Genomic DNA, 12,489 nt, shown 5'->3' with positions numbered 1-12,489 from the left:
TTGGGGCCCCCCCAGCATCACAAAGACCGCCCCCCGTGGTGCTTGGGGGTCGATTTGGGGTCCCCCCCCAAAAAAAAAAAACACCCCGGGGGGACACACATCCCTAGGCCCCCCCCCACATCCTTAAGACCCCCCCAATAAATACAGCCCCCCACAATAGTATTGGGACCCCCCCAATAAATATTGGGGCCCCCCAGCATCACAAAGACCCCCCCCACAGTGCTTGGGGGTCAATTTGGGGCTCCCCCCCCCAAAACACCCCGGGGGGGCCTTTAATGCCGGGGGGGGGGGTTGCCCCCAAAATATTTTGGGTTGCCCCCCCCAAAATATTTTGCCCCCCCCCCCCCCCATTTTTGTCTAATAAAGAGACGTTTTGGGACAAAAATCGTTGTATTTTTAGGACTCCTGAGCCCCCCCCGCATCCCCCCCCCCCAAATCGGTACCGGGGGGGGGGGGGCAGCACCCTGAGGACCCCCCCCCCCCCCAATATTTTTTTTCGGGGGGGGGGGTCACAGCCTCTTGAGCCACTCTATGCTGAGCCCCTCCTTGTCGCAGGGGTGCGCCGGCACCTCGGGCATGGCCCCGTCGTCCCGAACCGGCACTGGGGGGGGGGGCACGGGGGTCGGGGGGTCGGGGGTCGGGACCCCCGGAGACCCCCGAGAGGATCCTGGGGGGGTTGGCTGGGATTTGGGGGGGGGGGGGGGGTGGGGGGGGCTTAGAAGGGGGAGTGGGGGTCTGGGAGGGGGGCAATGGGGGGGTCTGAGGGGGGGGGGTGGGGGTCCGGGGGAGGGGGGGGAAGTAGGGGGGGGCAATGGGGGTCCTGGGGGGTCGGGACCCCCCGGGAGACCCCTGAGAGGCTCCGGGGGGGGGTTGGGGGGATTTGGGGGTGGGGGGGGTGGATTGAGGGGGCAAGGGGGGGATTTGGGGGCCCTGGGGGGGATAGAAAAATGGGGGGGGGGGGCAATGGGGGTCCTGGGGGGTAATGGGGGACATGGGGAGGGGGGAATTGGGGGTCCGGGGGGGACAGAAAAATGGGGGGGGGGCAATGGGGGTCCTGGGGGGTAATGGGGGATGGGGAGGGGGGAATTGGGGGTCCGGGGGGGACAGAAAAATGGGGGGGGGGCAATGGGGGTCCTGGGGGGGGTAATGGGGGACGGGGAGGGGGAATTGGGGGTCCGGGGGGGATAGAAAATGGGGGGGGGGCAATGGGGGTCCTGGGGGGCTGGGGGAGTTGGGGGGGTCCTAAAGTTAAAATGGGGGGTCTGGAGGGGGGATTGGGGGGTCCTGAATTTCAATGGGGGGGTCTGGGGGGGGGGAACGGAATGGGGGGGGGGCAATGGGGGTCCGGGGGGGGGTCTTGGGGGGGGTCCCGGGGGGGGGTCACAGGTGGGTTGGGGGGTCCCTGGGGGGGGTCATGGGGGTTGGGGGGTCCTGGGAGCTTTTGGGGGGGTCCTTGGGGGGGTCCTGGGGTCCCAGAGGGGTTTGGAGGGTCCTGGGGGGGGGTCCCGGCGGGGTCCCGGAGGGGTTGGGGGTTCCCAGTGATTTTGGGGGGGGGGGCCTTGGGGGCATCTGGGGGAATTTTGGGGGTCCAGGTGGGGATTGCGGGGTCCTGGGGGGGGTTGGGGGGTCCCGAGGGTGTCCCGGGGGGGTTGGGGGATCCCTGTTTTTTTTGGGGAGGGGTCTGGGGTTGGGGGGGTCCTGGGGGGGGGTCCCTGGGGTTTTTGGGGGGTCCTTGGGGGGTCTGGGGGAATTTGGGGGTCCTGGGGGGGCCTGGGGTCTCCTGGGGTTGAAGGGTCCCTGTTATTTTTTTTTTTGGGGGGGGGGGTCTGGGGGGATTTAGGGGATGGGGGGGGATTTGGGGGGGGGTCGAGGGGGGGTCTTGGGGGGGGGGGTCCCGGGGGGGGGCGCACCTGGGTAGGCGTAGGGGGTGGCCCTGTTGATCATCCCCGAGTACTTGGCGAAGGGGCTGACCAACGGCGACAGCATGGCTGGGGGCGGGGGGGGGTCAGAGGGGGCCGTGCCCCCCCCCAAATTCCCCAGCGCCCCCCCCCATGTCCCCCCCATGCCCCCCCCCCCCCCCCCGGCTCACCCACGGCGGTGATGCCGAGGCTGATGGTGATCACCGGCTCCTTCGCCCACAGGGTCCTCAGCGCCGCCCCCAGCCCTGGGGGGGGGGCAAGGGTCAGGGACCCCCCCCCCCAAACCCCCCCCCACGACCCCCCCTCATCCCCACGACCCCCCCCAGCTCCCCCCCAACACCCCCAGGTGCCCCAAACCCCCCCAGCAACCCCCTCTGCCCCTTCAAAGCCCCCCTAATCCTGACCCCCCCAGGACCCCCCAGGACCCCCAGGACCCCCCGTTGCCCCCCAAAGCCCCCCAGCCCCCCAAATACCCCCTGGGTCCCACAACGCCCCCCAGGGACCCCCAAATTCCCTCGGGACCCCCTGGACCCCCCCCCCAGGGCCCCTTAAAGCGCCCCCCCCCGCCCCCCCCCCCCCCCAACCACCCCCCAGGCCCCCCCAGTGCCCTCTAGGACCCCCCTAACCCCCTCCAGGACCCCCTGGACCCCCAAAGCCCCAAGACCCCCCCCCAGGACCCCCAGGGACCCCCTAACTCCCCACCAGGACCCCTGCCCCCCCCAGCCCCCCCCAGGACCCCCTAAAGCCCCCCAGGACCCCCCCCAGATCCCTCCAGGCCCCCCCGGTGCCCTCTAGGACCCCCTAACCCCCCTCCCCCGCCACCTAAGACCCCCGTAACCCCCCCCAGGACCCCCAGGACCCCCAGGACCCCCCAAAGCCCCCCCAGGCCCCCCCCAACAACCCCCAGGCCCCCCGGTGCCCTCTAGGACCCCCCACGCCCCCCCCCGATGCCCCCCAGGACCCCCCCCCACGACCCCCCCAGGCCCCCCCAACCCCCCCCCCACGACCCCCAGGCCCCCCCAGGACCCCCAGGCCCCCCCAAAGCCCCCCCAGCCCCCCCCATGCCCCCCCCCCCCCCCGCCGCTCACTGCCCAGCCCCGCCATAGCCGCTCCCAGCAGCCCCCGCGCCGCCCTTTCCCCAAGGGCGGGGCGGAGCCGGCGGTGACGTCACGAGGGGGCGGGGCCATACGGGACGGGGGCGGGGCCAGAAGCGCGGGGGGCGTGGTCGGGGGCGTGGTCAGGGGTCACGTGGTCCTCTGGCCCCGCCCCCTGCCCGCGGCCGCAGAACCGAAAGAGAAAGCGCCGGGGGCGGGGGGGGGCGGGGGCGCGAGAACCCCGGTACCGGGCTGCGGAGGTCGGGGGGGGGGGCGGGGGGGCTGTCACGATAGAGAGGCGTGTCACGATAGAGGGGGGTGTCGCGATAGGGGGGGGTCCCGAAAATCCCCCAAAATCCCCCCAAAATCCCCCCAAAAAATCGCCAAAGATCCCCCGAGGCGGCAGAGGGGGGGGGGTCGGGGGGGCGGGGGGGTCACGACAGGGGGGAGTCACGACTGGGGGGGTCCCTTAAATTCCCCAAATCCCCCAACCCCCCCAGTTCCCCCAACCCCCCCAAATCCCCTAAAATCCCCTGAACCCCCCAAATTCCCCAGCCCCCCCAATCCCCCACAGGCCCCCCCCCCCAAAACCCCCCCCAACCCCCCCCCCCAAAATCCCCTAAAACCCCCCTGCCCCCCAAATTCCCCAGCCCCCCCACCCCCCAGGCCCCCCCACCCCCCCCAAACCCCCCCAGGCCCCCCCCAGCCCCATAGAGGCAGGGTTTGGGGGGGGGGGGGGCTGTCGGACTTTGCCCCCACCCCCCACCCCCCATGGAGCCCCCCCGGTGCTGCCCCCCCCGGCGCCCCTTCCGCCACCCGCGGCAGGGCCGAGCCCGAAAAACGCCCGAAGTGGCCCCCCCCGGCAGTAAGTGGGGGTGGGGGGGCACGGGGGGGGGGGGGCAAAGCGAGGGAGGGGGGCACGGGGGGGTAGAAGAGGGGAGGAGGGAGGGGGAGGGGGGGCACGGGGGGCTCTATTTATTGGGAGGGTTGGCGGGGGGCGGTCCTTGATGGGGGGGGGGTTATGGGGGGGGGACCGTTAATACCCCAAAATAACCCCTAAAATATAATGGGGGGGGGCAACAACCCCATGGGGCACCCCAATAAAATGGGGGGGTCACTAACCCCAAGGGGCCCCCCATAAAAATATAATGGGGGGGGCACAGACCCCATGGGGCACCCCAATAAAATGGGGGGCACCAACCCCATAGGGCACCCCTAAAATATAATGGGGGGGCAACAACCCCATGGGGCACCCCAATAAAATGGGGGGGGGCACCGACCCCATGGGGCACCCCAATAAAATGGGGGGCCCCCCCTTAACCCCCCCCCCTTTTTTTTTTTTTCCAGGCCCCCCCGCAGCCCTGCGCTGGGTGGAGGGGAGGGCCTGGACTCGCTGGACCTGGTGGTGCCCTGGGGGGACGCGGAGCCGGGGCCCCCCGAGCCCCCCGCACCCCCTCGGAGGACGGCAGCTCCCGCTCGGCCTCCCCAGAGTGGGGGGCGAGGAATGGGGTGAGAGGGGGGCAAGGGGGGGGCAAGAGGGGGAGGACCCACAGAGCCCCCAGGGGGTTGGGGGTGGGGGGGGGGCCCCAATGTCCCCCATCCCCGTGGTGCCCCTGTAACTGGGACCCCCCATAGCCCCCACCCCCTTGACACCCCCATAACTGGGACCCCCCACCTCCCACCCCATGTCACCCCCCTAACCAGGACCCCCCCCCGACCCCAGCCCCCCCGAACCCCCACCCTGTGACCCCCCCGACCCCCCCCGTCCCCCCACCCCCTGTGACCCCCCTGACACCCCCTGTCTCCCCCAGCCCTCCCAGCAGTACTGGGCTCAACCGTGACCCCCCCTGCCCCCCACCCCCATGTCACCCCCATAACCAGGACCCCCTGACCCCCCCAACCCCCCCGTCCCCCCACCCTGTGACCCCCCCTGGCCGCCCCCCGTCCCCCCCCACACTGTGACCCCCCTGACCCCCCCCCGTCCCCCCCCAGCCTTCCCAGTGGTGCCCGGCTCAACCGTGACCGTCCCACACCCCCATGTCACCCCCATACCCAGGGCCCCCTGATCCCCTCCCCGTCCCCCCACCCCCTGTGACCCCCCTGACTCCCCCCGTCCCCCCACCTCCTGTGACCCCCCCTGACCCCCCCCGTCCCGTCCCCCCAGCCTTCCCAGCGGTGCTGGGGGCCGTGCAGGCCCTGCTGGGCTCCCCCCAGTTCCGGGGGGGCTGCGCCTGGGGACCGCTGCGGGCGCTGCTGCGGCGCCGCCACCGCCTCTCCCTTGACGCCGCCGCCCGCGCCCGCGGCCACCGTGACGCCGCCGCCCTCCTGCGCCGCCACCTCCCCGCCCTGCGCTGGCACCGCCCCGACGCCGGCGACGGCGCCGTCGTCAGCCTGCCGCCAGGTGAGGGGCGGGAACCCCCCCGGGGAACCCCCCAGTTGGGACCGCCCCGGTGGGAGCCCCGGTCACGGGCAGTGTCCCTGTCGTGTCCCCGTTGAGTTCCCGTTGAGTCCCCGTTGTGTCCCAGTTGTGTCCCAGCTGTGTCCCCATTGTGTCCCCGTTGAGTTCCCGTTGTGTCCCAGTTGTGTCCCAGTTGTGTCCCCAGTTAAGTGTCCCTCATGTCCCAGTTGAGTTCCCATTGAGTCCCCGTTGTCTCCCAGTTGAGTTCCCATTGAGTCCCCGTTGTGTCCCCATTGTGTCCCTGTTGTGTTCCCAGTTGTGTCCCCATTGTGTCCCCATTGTGTTCCAGTTGTAACCCGATTGAGTTCCCGTTGTGTCCCAGTCGTGTCCCCGTTGGAACCCCGTTGAGTTCCACTTTGAGTCCCCATTGTGTTCCAGTTGTGTCCCCGTTGTGTCCCAGTTGTGTCCCCGTTGAGTTCCCATCATGTCCCCATCATGTCCCTGTTGTGTCCCCACCATGTCTCCATCATGTCCCCGTTGAGTTCCTGCTGAGTCCCCGTTGTGTTCCCATTGTGTCCCCATCATGTCCCCATTGGAACCCCGTTGGGTTCCCATTGAGTCCCCATTGAGTTCCCATTGTGTCCCAGTTGTGTCCCCATTGAGTTTCCCCCATGTCCCAGTTGAGTTCCCATTGAGTCCCCGTTGTGTCCCAGTTGTGTCCCAGTTGTGTCCCCATTGTGTTCCAGTTGTCCCATTGTGTCCCCCGTTGAGTTCCCATTGTGTCCCAGTCGTGTCCCCGTTGGAACCCCATTGAGTTCCCTTTGAGTCCCCGTTGAGTTCCTGTTGTGTCCCCAGTTGTGTCCCAGTTGTGTCCCCATTGTGTCCCTGTTGAGTTCCCATCATGTCCCCATCATGTCCCCGTTGTCCCCATCATATCTCCATCATGTCCCCATTGAGTTCCACGTTGAGTTCCCGTTGAGTCCCCATTGAGTTCCCATTGTGTCCCCGTTGTGTCCCCATTGTGTCCCAGTTGTGTCCCAGTTGTGTTCCAGTTGTGTCCCCATTGTGTCCCTGTTGAGTTCCCATCATGTCCCCATTGGGACCCCGTTGTGTCCCCATCATGTCTCCATCATGTCCCCATTGAGTTCCCGTTGAGTTCCCGTTGAGTCCCAGTTGTGTTCCCAGTTGTGTCCCAGTCATGTCCCCGTTGAGTTTCCATCATGTCCCCGTTGAGTTCCCATTGTGTCCCAGTCATGTCCCCGTTGGAACCCCGTTGAGTCCCCATTGAGTCCCTGTTGTGTCCCAGTTGTGTCTCCAGTTGTGTCCCCATTGTGTCCCCGTTGAGTTCCCGTTGTGTCCCAGTTAGTGTCTCCGTTTGGAACCCCGTTGAGTTCCACTTTGAGTCCCCATTGAGTTCCTGTTGTGTCCCAGTTGTGTCCACTTGTGTCCCAGTTGCGTCCCCAGTTGAGTTCCCAGTCATGTCCCCATCATGTCCCCGTTGTGTCCCCGTTGTGTCCCTGTGGTGTCCATGTGGTGTCCCTGTGGTGTCCCCGTTGAGTTCTGATCATGTCCCCGTCGTGTCCCCATCGTGACCCCGTTGAGTTCCCATCGTGACCCCATTGTGTCCCCATTGTGCCCCCTTCATGACCCCAATTGTGTCCCCATTGTGACCCCATCGTGTCCTGTTGGAACCCCATTGTGTTCCAGTCGTGTCCCCGTTGTGTCCTAATTGTGACCCCGTCATGACCCCGTTGTGTCACGACGTCGTGACCCCATGTCCCCATCCCGGTGCTCAGGGCGTCCCTTTGTGGTGTCCCCATCCCTGTCCCCACAGTGCCCCCCCCTTGTCCCCATCCCCATCGCGCCCCCCCTTGTCCCTTGGTCCCCGCAATGTCCCCACCTCCGTCCCCATCGCGCGCCCCTTGCCCCCGCCCCATCCTCCCTGCAGGCCCTTGTCCCCACAGCGCCCCGACCCGGGGACCCAGGGACCAACCTAAGCCGGACACCAGCACCCCCCAGCACCCCATGGGGGGGGGGCTCCGAGGGGGCCACCCCCTCCCAGCACCACCCCGGTGTGGTGGCACCGCACGTGAAGAGGGGGCCCCAGGCAGCCAAGCGCCCCCCAGCACCCCAATGGCGCCGTGGGCACCGGGGGCCCGAGCACCTGGAGCCCCCCCAGGGAGCACCCCGGTGGCCCCATGGGCCAAGGGAGGGGACCAGAGCCCCCAGACCCCCGTGGCCCCGTCGGGCCTGAGGGAGCACCAACGTCGGTGCCCCCCCCCAGGAGCACCCCGGTGGCCCCATGGGCCAGGGAGGCCGGGCCCCCAAGCCCGCCCCCCGTGGCCCCATGGGCACAAGGGGAGCACACGTTGGGGCCCCACTGAGGCACCGGTAGCGGCCACATGGGCCGGGGGGGGGGGCACCCAAGCACCAGCACCCCCCAGGGCCACGGTGGCCACGCATGGGCCGAGGTGGGGGGGCCCCCAGCACCCCATCTCCCCCCAGCACCCCAACACGCCCCCGAGCTCCGAGCCTCCCCCCGGCGCCGGGGGGAGTCCCGCAAGCCTCTGTGAGCCCCCCGGACACCTCAAGGCGTCCGGGAGGGGCAGCCTAAAAACATTGCGGCCCCCAGTTCCCCGGATAATGGCGAGGAAGAGGTCGCGCGGGGGCGCGGACGAAAACGGAGCTGGAGCAGCTGGGCCGGGGGCTGAGGAGCTCTGCTGGCCGAGGGGGGGGTGTCCCGGGGGGTCCCCCGGGGGGGGCTGTGCGCTGTTCAGCTGCGCGCTCCTACACGCGCCGCCTTCAAGCGCCCGCTGCCCCTTCGGCCCCGCCGCCGGCCACCCGGCAGCGCCTAGGCCAGTTGTGTCCCACGTCCTGCGCCTGCGGGCTGCGGGGTGCAGAACACGGGTGCTGCCCGCGCCGAGACCCCGGAGCCCCGGGGACCCCGGAACGGGGACGCGCGATTATGCAGGGGCCCCAGACGGGGGAGACGCGCGCGATGTGGGGCACCTGGTATCGGGGCAGACAGATGGAGCCTGGGGGGCACCTGTCTGAGTCAGCTGGCGTGGAGACCCTGTTCCCATTTGGGGACCCCCCGTCATGTCCGGGGAGCGCAGTTTGGGGACACCCGATTGGTCAGGGGACACGCAATTTGGGGAGCACCTGTGCATGGAGATATCTGGCGTGGAGACCCCCAAATTGGGGACCCCCAGCGTGAGGACCCCGATTTGGGGGACCCCCAGTTTGAGGACACGCAATTCCCAGGGGACCCCCGATTTGGGGACCCCCGGAGTGAGGACATGGAATCTGGGAGCACCTGGCATGGAAGATACCTGGTGTGGAGACCCCCGATTTGGGGGTTCCTGGCATGGGGACCCCCAAATTGTGCGACCCCAGTGCCGGGGACACGTGATTTGGGGACCCCCGGCGTGATTGAGACCCCCGATTTGGGGGACCCCCGGTGTGAGGACCCCCAGTTTAGGGAGACCCAATTTGGGGGACCCCCCAGCTTGGGGACCCCCGATTTGGGGGTTCCTGGTGTGGGGACCCCCAAATTGGGACCCCCGGTGTGAGGACCACGGTTGACCCCCAGTTCGGGGGACGCGCAGATTTGGGGACCCCAAGCTAGGGGACCCCCGATTGGGGACCCCCGGCGTGAGGACCACCACTTTTGGGACCCCAGTTTCCAGGGGTCACGCAATTTGGGGACCCCCAGCTTGAGGGACCCCCAGTTTGAGGGACCCCCGGTTGGGGACCCCCAACTTGAGGCCCCCCAGCGTGGGGACCCCCAATTTGGTGGGCCCCCGATGTGTGTCCCCCCAGGTCCCAGCTCCTTGGGGTCCCCCCCGCCCGCGTCCCCCGGGGTCAGTGTCCCCCACCTGCGTCGTGTCCCCCCATCATGCCCCCCCCCGCCTCGTGCCCCCCTCCCCGCGCCACCCCCCCGCTACCGTGTCCCCAGCCCGTCCCCCCCTGGGTCACGTTCAGGGCCGTGATGCCCCCCCCAAAACCCCCTCCCCTGTTCTGTCCCCCCCTGGACCCCCCCAGGGCCCGTGTCCCCGTCGTACCCCCCCGTGGCCCATGTCCCCCCCATGGGCCCCCCCCGCCCCCGTGCCCCCTCCCACGCCGTGTCCCCGATGGGGGAACGCAGGGGAGCTGGGCCCCCCCCAGGACCCCCCGCCGAGCTCTGGCCCCCCCCGGCCACGACCATGGCCAGTCGCTGCACCCTGCTGTAGGGCCGGGGGAGCCGACACCAGAATTGGGGGGGGTTTGCCCAAATCAGAGGGGGCTGACCCCAAGAGTTGGGGGGGGGTTTGCGTACACAAATCCAGAGGGGGCTGACCCCAAATTAGGGGGGGGGTTTGCCCCAAATCCAGAGGGTGGCTGATCCCAAATTGGAGGGGGGTTTGACCCAAATCAGAGGGTAGCGCCCCCCAATTTTGCAGGGGATTTCAACCCAAATCAGAGGGGCTGATCCTCAAATCCGGGGGGAGTTTTGCCCCAAATCAGAGCACCTGGAGCCAATCCTACTCCGGGGGGGTTCAAGTCCCAGCAGGGGGAGGGGGGTCCGAATCTAATCCGGGGGGGGGCTTCTTCACCCCATCCCGGGGGGGGGGGTCTTTGACCAAATCTGTGTGATTTTGACCCAAACCGGTGGCGTGCAATAAAGAGCTGTGCTGGACACGGAGCGGTGCTGACACTGGGGGGGGCGAGATAATGGGGGGGGGGGGGGGAAGGAAATAATGAAGGGGAGATAATGGGGGGGAGATAATGAAGGGGGGGGAGCTGTCATCAGCCCCCCGTTAATCCCCTCATCCCGTCGCCGTTCTAATTAAGCTTTAATTACTCCAAGCAGAGGAAAAAATCACTGCCGGGGGGGGCTCCTGGCAGGGCTCCCCAGGAGCACGAAGAGTCTCGCTGCTGGCGGAGGGGGGAGACACCCCGAGCCCCCCAACACCCCCGTCCGCCCGCCTCCTCCTGCGCTGCGCCTCCAGCGGGGGTCTTGGTGCGCCGAGCTGAGAGGATGCCCAGGCTGCTCTGCAAGGGGGGGGGGGGGGGGGGGGGCAAAACACACGTTGGGGGGGTCCCATACGCATGCCCCCCCCCCCCAAAAAAATAAAATAAAATAAAATTAGGGGCTCACCCCAAAGCCAGCGTCCTCGGGGCCCCAGCGCGCGGCGGGGGTGGCGGCGCGCGAAAACCGTACGGCACGTGCGCCGCCATGCCCGGCGGACCTGGGGGGGGGAGCTGAGGGTTTGGGGGGGGTATAGGGGACGTAGGGGGTGTAGGAGGGGGGGGTATGGGGGGGGTGTAGGGGGCTAGGGACCCCCCCCCATGATGCTCACCCTTTTCCGATTCGGGGGGCACCCGGTGGATGAAGCTCCGGCAGCGCTCGCCTGGGGGTGGAGAGGGGGTTGCAGAAGGGGGGGGACCCCGGAGCCGGGGACCTGCTAGGGAGTGTGGGGACGCGCTATAGGGGGTGTGGGGGAAAGGCTATAGGGGGTGTGTGGGGAGCTATAGGGGTCGAGGGGAGGCTATAGGGGGCAGTATGCGTACGGGTATCACTGTAAGAACAAGAGTTACAGGCTGTAGGGGCTATAAAAGCAATTCTATGGGGGCACCCCAGGAATAGGGTCTATAGGGGGCAGGAATATAGGGGTCTATAGGGGGCAGGAGCTATAGGGGTCTATAGGGTAAGACCTCATATAAAGGGGTAGGAGCTATAGGGGTCTGTAGAGTAGGAGCTATAAGGGCAGGACCTATGAGGCCTATGGGGCAGGAGACTACAGGGGTCTAATAGGGGACACGACCAGTGGGGGTAGGAGCTATATGGGTCTGTAGAGTAGGAGCTATAAGAGCAGGACCTATGAGGCCTATAGGGCAGGGGCTACCGGGTCCCTATGTCCCGACCCTATAAGTCGGGAGGCTGTAAGAGTCAGAGCTATAGGGGCCTGGCATGGAGCAAGACCTGCAGGACCGGCAGGAGCTATAGGAACCTACAGGACGAGCCCTACAGGAGCTATGAGGAGCAGGAGGTACGCAGGTCCTACAGGGGCATGACCTGCAAGAGCAGGGAGATCACAAGACCTTTGGGGGCAGGAACTGCAGGACCTGGAATCTGGGGCTGCAGGAGCAGGAGCTGTATGAGGCTATGGAGCAGGCCCTACAGGGGCAGGGAGCTATAATGGCAGGAGCTACATGGATCCCATCAGAGATAGGAAAGCTATAAGTGCGGGGAGCTACAGGTTCTATGGGGACCAAGAACTATAAAGGCAGAAGCATGAGGACCTATAGAGGCAGGGACCTATAGGGGCAGACCCTACAGGGACCTGTAAGGGCAGGAGCTCCAGGACCTATAGGAGCAGGTGCTGTAGGGGCACGACCCTGCAGACCTATAGGAACAAATGCTACAGGAGCAGGTTCTACAGGGGCTGGAGCTATGAACCGGCAGACTCCCAGCCCCTATAGGGACAGACCCTGCAGGGGCAGGTCCTACAGGTCTTATAGGGGCAGCAGCTACAGATCCTATAAGAATAGATGCTATAGGAGCAGGTTCTGCAGGAGCAGGAGCTATGGGGACAGGACCCACAGACCCCACAGGGACAGACGCTATGAGGGGCCAGGCCCTACAGGTCCTATGGGGCAGGGAGCTATAGGGGGCAGGACCTATGGGCCCTATAGGGGCAGGAGCTACGCAGAACCTATAGGAAGAGGTGCCCCCGATTATGGGAGCAGGTTCTACAGGCGCTAGAGCTATAGGAGCAGGCCCTACAAGCCCTGTAGGGACAGACCCTACAGGGGCAAGACCAGGTCCTATGGGGCAGGAGCATGCATAGGAGGGGCAAGAGATCTGGGCCCTACAGAGGCCAGGAGGTACCCCCCAGGGGCAGGAGCTACAAGACCTACGGTGCAGGAGCTATAAGAAGCAGGAGCTACTAGACCCTATAGGAGTCAGACACTGTAGGGACAGGCCCCACAGGTCCTATAGGAGCAGGAGGCTACAGACCCTATAGGGTCAGACACTGTAAGGGACAGGCCCCTACAGGTCCTATAGGAGCAGGAGCTACAGACCCTGTAGGGT

At 67.2% G+C, this 12,489-nt stretch overlaps 1 protein-coding gene across 2 annotated transcripts in view; it reads right to left on the bottom strand.

The window, feature by feature from the left end:
* Nucleotides 1-371: 371 nt before the first annotated feature.
* The window catches only part of NDUFA3 (NADH:ubiquinone oxidoreductase subunit A3), a 95,389-nt gene continuing 83,271 nt past the window's right edge, over nucleotides 372-12,489 (bottom strand). Inside the window, exons 1-4 of one of the 2 annotated variants that reach the window (XM_066989483.1) lie at nucleotides 3,008-3,144; nucleotides 2,090-2,164; nucleotides 1,911-1,988; nucleotides 372-601 (exon numbers count right to left, since the gene is read on the bottom strand). In XM_066989483.1, the coding sequence (XP_066845584.1) occupies nucleotides 510-601; nucleotides 1,911-1,988; nucleotides 2,090-2,164; nucleotides 3,008-3,023 (261 nt within the window). In that variant the 5' untranslated portion in view covers nucleotides 3,024-3,144 and the 3' untranslated portion in view covers nucleotides 372-509. Of the gene's footprint in view, nucleotides 602-1,910; nucleotides 1,989-2,089; nucleotides 2,165-3,007; nucleotides 3,145-12,489 lie in introns of those variants that run through there. The other variant, XM_066989482.1, reaches the window with a different exon arrangement.

Source organism: Anser cygnoides, unplaced genomic scaffold, assembly GCF_040182565.1.
Source record: "Anser cygnoides isolate HZ-2024a breed goose unplaced genomic scaffold, Taihu_goose_T2T_genome scaffold_44_1, whole genome shotgun sequence".
Taxonomy (NCBI): domain Eukaryota; kingdom Metazoa; phylum Chordata; class Aves; order Anseriformes; family Anatidae; genus Anser; species Anser cygnoides.
This window is presented reverse-complemented; position numbering and strand designations above follow the sequence as displayed.